The sequence below is a fragment of the Trichomonas vaginalis genome, chromosome I (assembly GCF_026262505.1).
Source record: "Trichomonas vaginalis G3 chromosome I, whole genome shotgun sequence".
NCBI lineage: Eukaryota > Parabasalia > Trichomonadida > Trichomonadidae > Trichomonas > Trichomonas vaginalis.
The window spans coordinates 22,089,109-22,105,366 of NC_067203.1; the positions used below are offsets into that span (position 1 = coordinate 22,089,109).

At 34.7% G+C, this 16,258-nt stretch overlaps 1 protein-coding gene and 2 pseudogenes across 3 annotated transcripts, besides 2 other annotated features; all 3 read right to left on the bottom strand.

Moving 5' to 3' along the window:
* Positions 1 to 1,897: 1,897 nt before the first annotated feature.
* Positions 1,898 to 2,562: a terminal%2Cinverted (terminal inverted repeat of Maverick transposon ID:TVAGG3_1029240).
* Positions 1,898 to 13,109: a mobile genetic element.
* On the bottom strand, positions 2,830 to 3,223 carry TVAGG3_1029250 (annotated as a pseudogene). The gene has a single exon. A coding segment is annotated over exon 1 (394 nt).
* On the bottom strand, positions 4,211 to 4,615 carry TVAGG3_1029260 (uncharacterized protein; the record flags this gene model as incomplete). Its single annotated transcript, XM_051255127.1, has 1 exon — positions 4,211 to 4,615. One exon carries the CDS (start codon positions 4,613 to 4,615, stop codon positions 4,211 to 4,213), a length of 405 nt encoding a protein of 134 aa, XP_051080701.1.
* Positions 13,110 to 13,694: 585 nt separating the features above from the next.
* TVAGG3_1029270 lies at positions 13,695 to 16,220 on the bottom strand (annotated as a pseudogene). The gene has a single exon. A coding segment is annotated over exon 1 (2,526 nt).
* Between the last annotated feature and the right edge of the window lie 38 nt (positions 16,221 to 16,258).

Consider the following 16,258-nt stretch of genomic DNA (forward strand, 5'->3'; position numbering starts at 1 on the left):
ATATATATTCTATGCAAAACGAGAGTTATGCATAATTTTTTTGTTTTATCAAATCTTCCTTTTTTTGAGAGAAGTCTCTCAATAATTTTGAGAAAATCTTCTGATATAAAGAGATATCACATTTGTAGAAGAAGTAAGTGTTTTCCCAACATTTTATATGTTCATCCTGTCCTAACAATATAAAGCTGCATGAGGTGCCATCTTGTGCGTTTGCTATTTTATGTACTATTTTCAATGAGATAATCCCTCTTCTCCGGGTGATTTTAAACAGTCAACTCAATTTTAAAATAAAGATTTCAATCAAAATGATTTCGAAATTCGATATTGATTATATAAATAGCACTGTTAACCAATTTGGATTGAAGTAACAACATACCTTGTGTTTGTATGCATTTAGTACCAGACCTTTATTTTTGACTAAACTATAAAATTTTTATTCTTATATAAAATAGTATAGTGTTAGCATAAACATGAAATTCAATAGCATTATTTTGGATTTGTTAGATTTGGTAAAATTTTTAAGAATAAATTAAAATCGCAAATCAAAATAAAAGAAACCTTTTTTTTGTATCTTCTATGATTACCTTTTTGGTACTAAATTGGCATTCAATAAGTAAATTATCCTTGTATTATTCTGGTGACAAAGCCCTCAGTTTATGCGGTAGTGAATGAGGACATCGTCATTTTGGCGAAGAGAATGCCGATTTATTATTAAAGCGTATTTTTGAGAATTGTTCCTTTGAATTATTTAAAATTAAAGTAATTGAATAGGTAGGATAACCTACCTTTGCTAAATTTGTTATAATTTGACCTTATTCTAGTTGGTCTGAGAATATTTTGCGAATAATAAATTCTATTCGCCGAATTTTGAAATTTTCTCCTGAATGGGCCCGACTCGCTGAAACGGTATTAGTGTTAATGGTAACTTGTCTGAATTTTTCAAATTTTTATTCGAAATCCAAAAAATCACAAAAAAGGCATAGAAAATTAATTTGCATTTAGGTTTTCACTTTTTTGGAAAAAAAAGATATTTTTTCCCCAATAAAGTCTTGTTTTTACTTTGAGCAGGAATAGAACGTTATTTTGAATTTGAAAACGACAGGATAATGTTCGATTTTATGTATTTTCTAAAATGTGTCAATTTTTGATTCGAACCGTTATCCATTGAAAAACTCGATTTTAAATGTTATTCCAAAATATTCATCTAATGATAATAGTATATATTTATTATTATTACTTTTTATTCCATATTTTCACTTTGGCGGGATTTCATTTTTTTTTTTGTTGTATGGCCATATTGTTCACCAAAACGTAGGAAACAGAAGCAATGCATAACATCTTTAATCTTCAACGAACGTCGTCGACCTCTCAGCCGCGACGATGCTTGGTCTTTGCATAATGACTCGGAAATGCCATATCCAAAAGGTGTTCGCTTTGCTTCTCTTTGTGGACTAAGCCCTGTGAAGAGTGGTGTCATGAGACAACAGAGATTTTTGTGACGATAAGGATTAGAAAGACTTAAAGTATTTCCCTAAGCCTGTCGAGAAAGTCCTTCATGGTTTTTATCATTGATCAAGCATGGACGCACAGGCGAACGTCGCCAAAGTTGTAACAGTAACTGCGCTCGATGCTGTCACAACAAAAGAAGTTCTTTGCATCGTGAACATCAACCATATTGGTGAAAAGCACAGACAGGAATGCTAACATATTCCGGACTTCAACATATGGAAAGTGTTGGAACTCGAATCATCCTTGAAGGCAATTAAAGAATACAATATCTTGAAAGAATGTTAAAGGAGATTATTAAAGACCCGAGATACAGAAAGTGTCTCTGTCAGTTAGTCAGGCTAAGTCGTTACTGTGGGCACTGCGCGCCTCCGTATCACCACTTAAGGTTTTGGACACTTACAAAACCGTTAAACGTATATTATTAACAACACAACGACAACACTAAACTTAACCATTAAATATTTACAGAGCCACCAACCACTCACCTGCCCTATGTAAAAAATAAAAATCCTCACCTTAACAAAATATTGCAACCTCCTTCCCATTGCTGTGCCTTCACATAAAGTTCATATCCTTCTGACTCCTTTCTTCTTCATATAGGTAATAATCATGTCCCAAAATGAACTGTTATCAAGTTTTGACAGGCTAATGAAACACGTTTAACCGTTTGCTATCGTATTGGCCCCCCCCTTTTTTTTTTTTTTGGTTTTTTTTAATAAAACTTTTTTTTTTTCCATTCTTCATTCCTTCATAACACGCTCCAAACTAACTTTACGCTTTCTCCTCGTAAATTCTGATAAAATGTATTTCACAGGAACGAAGGAACAAATTCTGAACCTCATGACGTTGTATGTTTGTTATTATGAGATTTTTGTTCTTTATACATCCAATAATTTAAAAAAATAAAAATAGCTAAAATAAGATATCACCACCCTCACACGTATAGAAAACATAGCAAAAAATAAATTTAGGTGAATGGTGAGATTCACCTCTTTTTTCACCGTTTTTCACCCAAATAAAAATTTATCCTCACTCTCTCTCTCCAACTCTTCTAACTTCTTCTTAAGTTCACCAATGTTGTCCTCATGAAGTTTAATCTTTCTCAAAATTCCTTCTTTATCTAATGGTTGCTTTATCTTCTAAACTGAACTCTACCATCCTTCATAGTATGAAGTAAAAACCTTCTGAATCCTGATTTAATGTATTTCTACCAAAAACTTTTGTTTCATTGCTTCAGTGACTTTAGTCGTCATTTCAATCAAATAAAAATTTTAATATTAAATAAAAATAACGTTATTTTTCAGTAAAGAACGCAGGAGTTTACGATTTATTTGGGGTAGGTTCTGGTTTAAATGTTGGAGTCGGTTTTGGAGTTGACTTTTGAACAGGAGTTTGTATTTCCATAGGTTCAGGAGTCATTGAAGGTGTTGTTTGTGGAAGCGTTGGTTTTGGCGATGGTGTCGGAGTTTGTTTAACTTCAGCTACTTCAGTATTATTTACAACATTTGCTTTATTTTCTTTTCAACATCATACTGCTCCTGCTGTAGCTAGCAACCTAGTGGGAGACCATATTTATATAAGGACTTGACCAAATGCTATTTTTGCCAGGAGCTGGTGGAACACCTAACCTTGGTGAGACTGCTCTTTGCCATTGTGCAGCTCGTAAGAAATATTCAATAGGTGCTCCATAATCGTTTGGTAAAGTTTGTTTCATAGATGTGAAGGTTAACGAGAGCTTGATGAAGAACTCATTTATAAGCTTAAAAAATAAACGTTCATGCCTTTATTCCTCACTGTCGTCGTTGCTAAGTTATAGTCTCAAGTCTTATTATTGGGATTCCATTAGCACGCACCTGAATGGCAAAGCAACAATCCCTCATAAATCCAATAGTGGCTTTGGTACTTTTCAGTTGCTAGTTCAATAGGTCCTTTAACAGACAATTTGTTGTTATTGGAGCAGTAGATGTTTGACCTTGCTGGAAGCAAAAGTCCACTTCTGTTGGAAAACCACATAAGAAATGTGTGTTGTCATAGCTATCCCATTTATGTTCCACACTACCATCATCCACCAATGACCTCATAACTCTTCATTAAATCCATCATATCATTGTTTGTTTGGCAAGCGTTCGCAACCATTTCATAAAATACAGGTCACATGATTTTTCAGGTTCTGCAGGCATATTTCCATAAGCTCCCATGGAAAGCTGAAGATATTTAAACTTAGGGTTCTCAAAATTAACATAATAGTTGTCTTTCTTTCTAAATGTGCCCAATACTTTTAACATTAATAGGCCGTATAGCTGCTGTAATGTTGCACTTGAACTATCTGTATTCTTTGAGAATGAACCGTCCATAGGATCCAATCATAACTTTAACAGGAAAACATAAAGCCTCGTTTGTATAATGTTCTACAACGTTCTGTATAAATGTTGGGTCTAAGGAGAATGACTTTGGATGAATGAAACATTCATTAAAATCCATCTTTGTTCGAAATAGTTGCTGGTTACAGTTGTAATAGTAACTGTTCCACTAGCTTCTTATGCCTTCGTTATCATAGTGAATGGTTCATTCCATGGAACAAATTTATTTGTCGGTGGATTTAAATCTGAAGCAAATGCAACTTTAAGAGTTGGATTGAAAGCAATGATATCATTTACAGATTATAGATGTGCATTGTATAGGCGTCGCACTGAACTTTACTTTAAGCTGAATGTTCCGCAAATGCGGAATAAATCATATAGCTTCTAATGGTAAAATCTTCTAACAGGAATCTTAAAACGAAGCTTAAAATCAAATGTTTTCCTGCTGTAATTGGACCACTAACAATTTTGTCCTGTTCTGCATGTTCCCGAAGACTCCATACATCTTCATGTCGAGTCTTTGAGAAAACATCTACTTTCTTTATTTGTTCGGTAGTTTGTGAGTTTGAAGTTATATATGCTTCTTCTCTTGCGTTGTCTTGAGAATATACGATACGACCATTTGCAAGGATTTGATATCCAGCAACTGCATAGAAAGCGTCATCAAAAACCAATCCAAAATCCTGGTGAGTTTGTTTTATTGGAACCTGAACCAATTTCTTTATCTCAATAAATTGACCTTCCATTTATATACGTAATGAATGTATGTAAAGGTCCAACATATTTTCACCAGGAGGTGAGAGATTGAATGTTTCCCATGTGTTATCTTTAGCAGTTCCAGGTTGTGATGGAATCTTTGCGTCAAAATATTTTTCTATTAGTGGTCACCATTTGAACTGCATTGTCTATGAATCGAAAATATGAAGCGAATCTGATGAATATGCTCTGCTGGAGTAAATTCGTTTAACTGTTCGTTCTGCATGTATTTACTTCAGTAAAATATCTATTTACCTTCATTATTCTCACTCTTCTTCTTGGCATTCGTGGTGGAAGTTGTTTCTTGACATTTTCAATGAACTGTAACATCTCTTTTTGTCTCAACTTCTTTCACTGGGGTCAGGGTTCTTTGACTCGGTTTGTTTTCAATGAAATTCACGAACTTTGCAATAAGCTCTTGGTTCGTTATTGAAAGACATCTGGCTTCTTTTCTTCTGTTTTATTGACTTTTCAGTTTGAAAAAGGTTTTTATGATGGCTTCACCCTTGCCATCACTTATGTTGTCGCTTCTCGCTTCGCTAATGGAACCTTTCTTTTTCTTACGTATATTTTACCATCTTTACTCTGACTTACATAATAGAAAGGATGTTGTATTCCTCTTTGCGTCATTTAATATAATAGACTCTCGCTCTGATTTTGACAAGCTCATTTTACATCGGTTAAAAGTTTTAATTTTGTTTTTTATCTGCAGTCAAATGACTCAGACAAGCCCATATGGACAAGACTCCAAGGGGTCATAGTGTTGAAGCATTGAAGAAGAAATTCGCGAGCAATTTTATCCGAACTGAAGGAACACAAACAAGAACAAAAGCCAGAAGAGACCAAAGAGAAACCTTACGTGAAAAACAACTGCTGCATTAGCTGCTGAAAGACAGAAGAACCCACGTTTGCTGGCGAAAAAAAGCTAGAGAAGAAGCTGAAGCAAAAGCTAAGAAGCTGAAGTGAAGAAGGAGTAAATGGTTTTTTATTTTATCCGAATAAATGTATAGACAAATACCTTTATCTGTTGCGTTCAGTAGTGAAAACCCTGAGCTCAAAATAAAGGGGAACAGAGTAACGTTTAAGTTTCCAACAGACTGGATTGTGAACATAAATGAAGAGAAGTACATTGGCATAACATCTATGTATATAACGCATGCTTTCAGAAAGGTTGACTTTATACTTCAAGTCGAGATAGAAAATGACGAACAGTCTTTAACGCCAAAAACATTCACATATACAAATACTTTAAAGACGATTACAACATTGTTGCAATGTATGATTTCATTTAATGAATGTTCGAGAAAAAGTTAACCATTGAAGTCAAACTTTACAGCCTTTACGTGAGTTTCCTTGCACAACTGAAAGAAGAAGGTAGTCACCACAACTTATAGACTTTCATTATGAATTTAATGAAAATGAAGATGGAACTACATGCGTCAGTTTGTTTATTTCACCATTTCAATGAAGTCGCTAAAGAGAAAGAAATCCATTACGTATAAGTTTTCAAATCTCTGAACCCAAGTGATGATTTCAAGAAGTTTTTCAATTATGATGCAATGCTTCCGAGGAAAAATGAATTTTCAAAGATTGGTAACACGCTTATTGGATAGAAAAGCAACTATTCTTTTCATTAAGAAAGGGGTTGAAAATGAGTTCATTGGTCATACAAGAATTCTATCCCACTTCCTAACCTAAATACTATAAATTAACTGGCTTCAATCGTGAGTTTTGGATAGACATGTTCTCCACTCATGACCATAACTGCCCAGTGTTCTTACTCCAGACCATAAGACTTTCTCTACATTGAAACACATCTTAAACTCTACCATCGCAGTATTGTAAATGACCCATGGGGTTTCGCCCTTGCCGCTAGCGGCTTATTTTTATCAGATGGTCTCATTGCTGACAAAAATAAAATGACCTCAGAACTTCAACTTACGATATAAGCTTTGTTTTGTCGTTATTGAGAAGTTAAACTTTTCAGCAAAGCAAGGACTAGAAGACTTACATAAGTCAACCAATCTCTTGACCGATCATAAGTGCTTTTATATAACTCATAACACCTGAACTCAGAGTCTTTGTCAATGTTCCTTGCGGAACCATTAAACCTTTATCTTCATCATAGAAACACTGAACAGAGTCAGGAAAATTTCATTAGCGGTTAAAGCAATAACATCTTGCTTCACGCCTTTCATTCTGCAGTGAATGCAACTTCATTTAAACTCAGTTGAGTAAGTCTATGTAGTCTTCTTTCCACAAAATATTGATTTTGTATGCTAAACTTTGTTTTCCAGGTGTATTTCTGCGAAGTCACTATGAATATCTGACCAAGGTTTTTACCAATAGACTCCTTCATACGTTCTCTCTTCTTAATATTCAGCTAAGCGGGATGTCTTCATTGTAAATGCATCTGTCGTAGTCGCATAAATGTGCCATTCCTAAGTCCTCAGCAAACAAAACTTCACATCATTATTTTGACATATGATAGAATTTTAACACAAGTGGCAGAAGTTAAAGTGTCTGCAAATGCTTTTCGTTAGCTTGAAAATAAGTTTTATCTGACAATCCAAACCTTCGAACTTCACTATATGGTTGTAGTTTCTGATGGCATATCTTATAGCATCTTTTGTCATTCTATGGTTATTTTTGACTCAATAGGAGATAAATAGTTTTTGCCATAAATCTGTTCAGATGAGTTTATATTTTTCTTGTAATGGTTTCTTCTTTCTTATACTTTAACCTTAACTCAAACAACTTCTTTACTTCATCTCTTATTCTATATATCTCTGTTTCCATCGTAATAGTATCCTTGCAACACTTCACATTTGACACCTTGATATTTTATGAGGTCTTGTAATGTTATATGGTCAACATACATTAAACAGCAAGTGTTTGAAACTTCTGGGAACCGTTAAGTTCTGGATTTAGTAGTCAGGTCACAAACTATTAAAGGAAAGTGTCTATGTATACCAATCTCTGTTATCTTATGAGAACAAAGAACAGACATAAACTTTTCACCAATGGGTTCCTTTTTGTGCATCGAATAAATGTCTAACAAATACTCGGTGCTTACATCTCCTTCATAACCTTTGGAATCCTTCAAAGTATAAAGTCTTGCTATGCTGATGGATATAATGAAACAGCGTCGAAGTCAGCAATGAGTTTCTTTTCTCTTTTGTTTAATGTTATCTGAAACATACATCTTTCCACCTTGAATGCATCTCGAAATAAATTCTCTTGGTTTATTTGAGAGGTCATAAAGATTTCCATTCGGGAAGTACACTCTGTTCTCAAATAATTTGTTAGCAATTGAACAAATACTAACGTAGTCATAAACGTTTAAATCAACTCTTTCAATAATGTCATGCGGAAACTTTAACAAAACCTTCTCTTAAATACTTACATCTTGTTTGCAGTAAAAGTGCTATATTTCTAAGTCGGCAAGTGGTTCTCATCTATTCTGCACCTTTGATGAATCTAATGTTTTCATGAATGTATCCGCATCCTGGATAAACTTACAGCTCAAAATGATCACCCAGTTCTGTGTCCATTTGCTAACAAGTACTTGCTGTAGTAGTTATATGATATGTCTTTCCGGTCGTTATTGTAAGTTAAACATAGCAGGAAATAGTTTAAGCTTCCTTATTTATAACAGCCTGAAGAAGTCCTTTTATAATATTGCCCCTTCTTTATATAAGCAGCTTTTGCATTGTTCGTGAACCTTTAAATGATGGAGTTCCTTTCACTTCTGTTAAGTGTCTTTAAGATGACAGTTTAATATCAATAATAAACACTGGCTTAGACTCTAAATCTTTTTACCCAATTTACCTTGAACTTCAACTATCTTAGACTCATAATATTATAGTCGTCTGCTTTCTTGGTTATAAGTATAACAAGTTGTATGCTTTACCTTCTTCGAGTTTGAGAACTTCTGTTCAAAATTTTCTTTGACTGTCACACATACCGTCAAGTATAAGTCTTCAAAAGTGTTGCACCACTTTTCTAACAACAGCCAAACTTAACTGGTGCATGTTCCAAATTTTGTCAAATGTAGACTTTTCAAAATTGCTAGAAGTAAACATTCAATATGCGAATGGATGCTAACTTATCTTTGACTTCTGTCATGTACTTATTTGACTGAGATGAATTTCGTTATCTTTTCTATTCGGATAAAAAAATATTTTTCTTTAAATTTACTCAGAAAAAATTTTCCTTTGTATATACACCATTCTTGAACATCTAAAAGACTTTTGACATTTGCCAAGAATGTTCGATTAGAAGCTGCCAGTATAACCATATTCTTGACAATATTGTTTATACGAATCGTACAATGACTTTCATCTAATGACACAAAGTCAGTTTCATCTATGAACAGTTCATATACACTCTTGTTGCTCTAACAATGGTTTCGTTGTCTCTCTCCTCTTCTGCGTGATGTGGGAATTTGTCTGCATTGGATTGAACTTAGAAATATCTGAATGTCTATGAAATATGAGAACAAGTGGTTGTAAAAGTCAGATGTCAAAGTTTCTGCTAAGTCGTCTAAATATTCTGTATCTTGCATATGAGAATCTGACGTTCTGACAACTACATATCTTCTGTCAGAACTTCTTACTTCATCGGAACAACATTGTTTGGAAAACCATAATGATAGTTGCAACATTTATCACAAACTCTTTTGGTCTTTGACACTTTCTTTCAACAACTCCAACTTTGTCTGTTATAAGACTCTTCAAAGCATCTGAGTTCAAAAACTCTTTGTTGTATCTATACTTTGAAGTTCATTGCAAACTAATAGTTTCATATTCTCAATGAAGAGTTAAATTTTACCGCAGATGTTTTCTAAGTTTGTCATATTAGGTTGCGAATAACCTTCTAATAGTTTGCACAAAAATATCTGTAAAGAAAGTATTCTTACCTGTTCCTTGTTTTCCAATGAGAGCAGTTTCATTTTTAGCACTTGGATGTTGTAAGATGTTTGCAAACCAACATAAGATATACTCATAAACCTTTTCGTTTCCATTGCATATAATTTCTTTGACATGGTCTAACCAAGCTTCTATAATATTTTTCTTTCCTTCTACTTGTTCGTATTTATATCCAGTGAAGATAGAATAGAAGTTTGAGAGAAGGTGTATAGAACTTTATACCTCGAACTGAAAAATCTTCTAACTTTGACAATAAAGTATCCCAAGCATCTAACATCTTCATTCCAACTTGTACGACTTTTATTTTCTTAAGTTTTTGTTCTACATTCTTGTCTGAAACTATTGTTGCTCTTGGTTTGTTAAAGACAACATCCCATTCTTTCATGACATAACATTCTGGGGCAGAGTCAACATAAATGACTAAACGTTTCAAATTCTCGACTGCTTTGTTATAGTCTCTAAATGGACACATATTTCTGAATGCTTGGAGTCATAAAAATCTGAACATCTATTCTGACATTTTTTATAAAAAATAAAAAAATAATATTTTTTTATTCTTGACTTTGTTGTTCCATCTGTTGCATTTGTTGTTCTTGAGCTATTTGTTGTTGAAGTTGTTCTTGTAATACAATACTTTCACAGTTGCATCTTCCAATTCGAAACTTTCTGCCGTCATTGACAAATACATAGGACATAAAAGTTTTACAGGAACAAAGTTTGCGTCAACTAATGTCAACGTTATACTTGCCAAAGTGTTTGAGTTCACTAAGGTTGAAAAATTTGCATTCGAATGAACAATAGGCAAACCAGCAGAGAAAGTTGTTTAACGCATAAGTATCTTTTGGTCATAATAGTTTCTGTCGACATTCGAATAAACACTTTGAACCTAAGTTTGAAACAATATATAAGATTGGTGTGCTTAATGTCAATGGAATAGACATTCCTTGTATGACACCTTTTCCTGTTATAGAAAACTGTTGGTAGTAAAAACCAGAAATAAGTTTTGTATTATAGCTCATATCGTTTATAGTAAACTCAGTCGGACATCCAAACATAATGAAACCTGCTCTAGTTGCAGCACATGTTTACACTCGTACGTAAAGTATTAAATAAGTCAACAAAACCTGTTGGTGGTATATCTGAGTAAGTATCTTCAAAGGAGATTTTTTACCATTCACAACAATAAAGTCTTCTGTGGTGTCAAAAGAGCAAAACAGGCTTTAGTCGTCATTGTGTTTAAGGTTAGTTTACAATATCGTCCTTGAGGACTTTGTAAGTTTGTTGTTTATAGAATTATATGACTCGGGGTTTTTAGTCGTAATAGTATAAAACCATTATGTCTTCTGCCATTTATATATATTAAAAGTTTTTCTGAAAGTGGAGAAGAACTTCATCTAAACTTTCACATGGCGTTTCTTGAAGTTCTCTGTCTAAGAAGTTCAAATATTTTGTAAAGACATAGAACTTTCCTTTGTCTACACGAACAAACAAAACAGAGGTCTTTCATATCTTCAAAAGTGTGTAAAGTCCTTTACATGAAATAAAGTCTATATTATTTTTCTTCAACATCTTTCAAGAAGTTTTGACATTTTTACTTAGCAAATAAATTTTAATGAAATGTTGTGGTCGTCAAATATTTTATAACGTCTGGGAAACTATACTTTAAGTTCAACGTTTCACCTCCTTTCATAACGTATATCTTGTCAATGACATTATATGAAACACCACAGCAACTAATGTCGGGTTCTATTTCTTTGATGTTTATATCGTCTGCCTCTGTCAAAAGTTTCAATAGTTCTTTCAAAACTTCATGAGTGCAATGACATATGAGTTCACTTTTACAGGGTTGTGTTCGACCAAGTTTAACATTATACTTAAAGCTTGACAAATCTTCTCCTGAGTTTTAAGTTTGTCTTTCAGTTGTTGGTAGTCGTTTCGAATATCTGCAACAGAACTTAAGTCTCTGCTAACTTCAGGATATGTTGGTTCTTTTACAGGAACTATTGTTATACCATCTTCGTCTTCGTATGGCTTTCCCCATTTCAACATCTCTGTCTTTGACATTGACAATAACACTTTGACTGTTTGTTTGAGTTGGTGAATTTAACTTCACATCTGCCACCGCCATTAACCTTTTGAAACACTTACGCTTCTATTTTTCGGAAATGACATTTTACTTAGAATAAAAAGATGGACGTATTCGGATATCTCTTTGAATTGAAGCAGAACAAAGTTTACACACACAAACAATACAAATACATTGACAGAATAGTTCTTTACACAAACAATGGTAAATGTTATAGAATAGCAGTCTTTGCTGAACCTAAATATTTTCATAAAGCAAAGAAAGTTGGTATAACCGAGATGGTGAAAGTTCTTGACGTTGACAAAAATATAACTTCAAAACTGACCGATATTTCTAAACGAAAGTTTATAATACAATATTATGTCAAAACTGGCGTACTGTCAATATTTGATGGAGAGAAGTCAGTTCAAGAACAACTTACTGACCTGCTGCCAAAATCTGCTCGATGGAAGCTGTCGTTATGCCAATCTGAGGAGCCCCAGCAGGTTTCATCGAACGAATCTTCAAAAGAGCATCTTCCGTGAAAAGTGCTATTGGTTTTGTAAACTTCTTTGCTCTCAATTCATCTGGACCGTCTCTGTCACCAGTATATTGTATTTGTACAGTACCAACAGTTGAAATACCACCCATAAAGTCTTCTGAGTCAGCAAATGGAATGCCAAGCCAAAAGTTTGAACGGTCTCCATTTGTATATTGAGTTTTTTGACTTCCTGTATGAGTCCATACTTTCACATATGGCATAATAGAACTTTGCATTTCAGGGTTAATAGTTGTTGTGAAGTTGTTGTTAAAGTTCATAGCATCTAATGTCAAGTTGTATGACCTCATATCCTCAACTGTAGAATATTCTTCTCTTGGATAATATTTGCCATCTATGTTTATATGATATTTAATACCAGGGTTGTAGAAACAAGAATAGTCATTTATAGTTCGTCTGAACAGTACAAACATAGTATCTGCATGTTTCATTGCAGTTGTTAAAGCAATATCTGTTCTTGCACCTGGGTCAGCACTTTGGTTTCCAACTTCACCTGCAAAGTCTTTGACAGATATTTGGTGTATAGGGAACATAAGTGGAACTGCAATATATTTGGCAGCTAAAGCATTTGAAATATCTGGGTCCAACATATAGACTGCAAGTCTGCTTTCTATTCTCTTGCATTCAAATTTTTCGCATGTAAACTTAACTGGGTCCCAAGCAGTTCCAGCAGCATTGAAATAATAGTTTACTTCAGTGTTGAAGTTTGAGAAACCAAAGTCTAAGTCAACTTTGTCTTTGCAAAAGTCACAGAACTTGGCTCCACCAGTTCCAGCTACAGTAATGCTGAATGGGTCTTGTGTTGGTGCAATGACTAAGTTATTTTTGCTTGGAGTAAGTTCAATAGAAATTTTTCCTGCCCAGTTTGGCAAGTATCTTAAAAACCTGAAGATGAGGAAAGATGACAAAGGAACTCTAAGTTTCAGTTTTACTTTAGTGGCAGCAGTTCCATCTGAACCAGAAAGGTTAACATAAACTCCTGGAACGTTAGGGTCAAGTCTCTTATTTTCTCAATAGTTGCATATTGGTCTGTTTGTTCTCTAGCTTGTGGTTGTACTGAGTTTCTCAAAGCGAACCATTCATAGTTTGCCCATGTTACTGTTTGAACTAAGTCAGAGTTAGAATATATCTTATATCCATGAAAACTTCTGGAGCATATTGGTATCCGACATAGAAAATTCCATTGCAACCTTTCTTGTCAGACAACTTGGCAGAAGGCTTTATTTCAATGTCTTGTTCCACGTATAAGAATGAGTTGTCAATAGAAATAATATGAAACCTGTCGCAAGCAATATCTACTGTTGTTGAAGAACCTTCTCCAAACTCACCTACGTTTCCATAAGAAACAGCAGTTGTATATTCGTAAGTTCCAGGAACTATTTCTGACCTTCTAATGGCATTGTCGCATTCGTTATACCATTCAGAAACATTTCCGTTCATGGCATCCAAAACTGTTGGCGTTATATTCTGAGCGGCGTACATTTCATATGGGTAAAAATATAGAATAGTTGGATTTATGTGTCATATAAGAAACCCATTCGTACCAAGCTTTACTTTCTTCCTGACTGAGTTTTGTTGCATCTTTGCCTCATGTTCACCTAGTATGTTGTAAATTTCCCATGTCCTTTTGCCTTTGGGCTCTGGTCGCCCATCTCAGGTAACCTATATCCTAGAAAGATTTCGTCATAGTTTGTATTTGAGTCTTCGCGTATTGTTTGCATGACTCTTTTCTGAGTTTCCGGTTCAAGCTCTTCAAACAGAGCTTGTCCATATGGAATAAGCTCGTTTCCAAATATATGTTTTTGTAGCCATTCTGGTTTCTTTCCATGTAACCAATAATATCTTTTGTGAATGGGAAAGCTTTTACCCAATGTTCCAGTCTTGCGTCATTTATTTCTGTAGTTTGGTTTTATTTTGTCAAGGAACATGTTTTTCAATACTAACATTTCATTTGGTACTGTCCATTTGAGTTTTCTTAAATATTCATCCCTTCTCGATTCATTGTTTGCAAAGTAAGTTTTTATGACATTTTGCAAACTTTCATTTGCAAGGTCATGTACAATAGGTTCTCTTCCTTCTCTCTCCCTAACTCTCTTTCTAAACTCTTCACCAAATATACCATCTCTATGGTTCTGTGTAGTTCTTTGAGATAAATGTTTTAGAACGTCAGGTGTTATATTTCCATCAGCCATGTTCATTTCATACTGGTCCAAAATATCTGCATCTTTCATATCTTTCAATGGCATTAAAGCCGCGCTGAAAATACTAGCTATATCTGGTTCACCATTCGCTTCCATTGCGTCTACAACTTCTTGGAATTGTGGTTGTAAGTTTATGAACCACCTATCCGGATTAGCTTTATGACCCCATCTCATTGTAGTTCCATAGTCTGCAGAAACAAAAGTAGGTTTGTTTCCATCTTGGTTAGGTTCTGAATGAACTTTAAACAATGTTTCATTTCTATATGTTTTGTTGAAATTTAACCTTTTATTTTCACCGAGTTCATCCAAAGATTGAACGTTATATGCTCGTAAGTAAAAAGGATTGTTGTATTTGCGTACATTTTCTTTCAGTTCTTCCATTCTATGCTGAATATTTTCATCTGATGTTGGAGTCTTTTGTATGTCGGCGAACATTTTTCGATATTCTTCTACTATGTCAGCCGAATTTTGCTTAGACTTTTGGAAAGATTCCATATTCTCCGCATACTCTTGTTGAGGGTCAAGATTTTTCGGCTGTTCCAAATCTTCATCTAGTTCTGTGAAGTTAGTTTCCAAAGGAGGGACTTGTTCGTTTCCTTCAGGCTCTTCTAGCTGTTGTTGCTGAACTATTTCTTCCATGTCTGGTTGTATCTGAACTTCTTCCTGTGGAGTTTCTTGTACCTCATCTGCTGGCATTTCATATATTCCGAGACCGTTTTTAACAAGTTCCCTATTTAAGTCATCCGCATTCATAACCCTTTCTTCTTTCGTTCCGTCTCTATTTTTTACGCGTTTCATGAAGATAGTTGAATTATCATTTATCTCTGACACCAAATATCTCGGAGTAAATTCATCCATGTCATTTGGATGATATGCTATTAAATCATATCCCTTAGCGAGCTTGTATTTTCCAGGTTTGAAATTATATCCCATTTGGTGCTGAACCATAAAGCTAAATAGGTTCGGGTCAGTATTTCCTTCCTTGAACTTTCTAATAGCTTCTTTATATCTGTCACTAAAGTCAAGAGTATCTGGGTAATCATATTCTTCCTTAAGCATTTTTAAGAATTCTTGGTTTCCTTGTTCTCTACTTCTTTTATGTCCTTGCTCTGTTTGTGCTGGTTGTGGAGGTGGTTGTTGTGCTGGTTGTGGAGGTGGTTGTTGTGTTGGTTGTTGTCCTTGCTCTGGTTGTTGTTGTTGTGCTGGATTTTGAACTGTTGGTTGTTGTGTTGGTTTTGGTGCATGCCTGTGTCTGTGTCCATGTGACGATGTAAATGTTTTAGGTAGTCCTGGTGCAGGTGCTTCTCTTGGAGGGTTTGGTGGTATATAAGTTCCACTAGCTAGTATATAAGTTCCACCAGCTGGTATATAAGTTCCACCAGCTGGCACATATGTTCCATCTGCAGCATAATGTCCTACCTGACTTTTCGTTTTTAAGAAAGCATTTACTAGGTCTGTTTTGGTCTGTTGTAACTCTTTTTCTTGACTTTCCACAACAGTTGCTCTAACGGCGTCATAGGCACTTTGAACTGCCTGTCTCGTTGCTGCATCTGTTATTTTCGTCATATTTTGTGCTACTTCTCTTAACTCTTTGTCGAAACCTTCAGACTTCAGTTTCTTTCCAGATGAGAAGTCGTTCACTTGTTTCACCTTACTATGAAGAGCTTCGAAGGCATTCTTAAAGTCGGCATTCATTAAAGCTTCATTTGAACTGTCTTCATCCGCTTGTATTTTTGTCCTTATTGACCCTATAAGTTGGGCTGCTTTGGCGTTGGCTTGGGCATCTAACCAGTCATTATTAGCTTTTATATATTCTGCGCTTTTCATTGCCTTTTGCATGGCTGCGTCGTTATTTTTACTTTCTTGTGCTAAGTTTT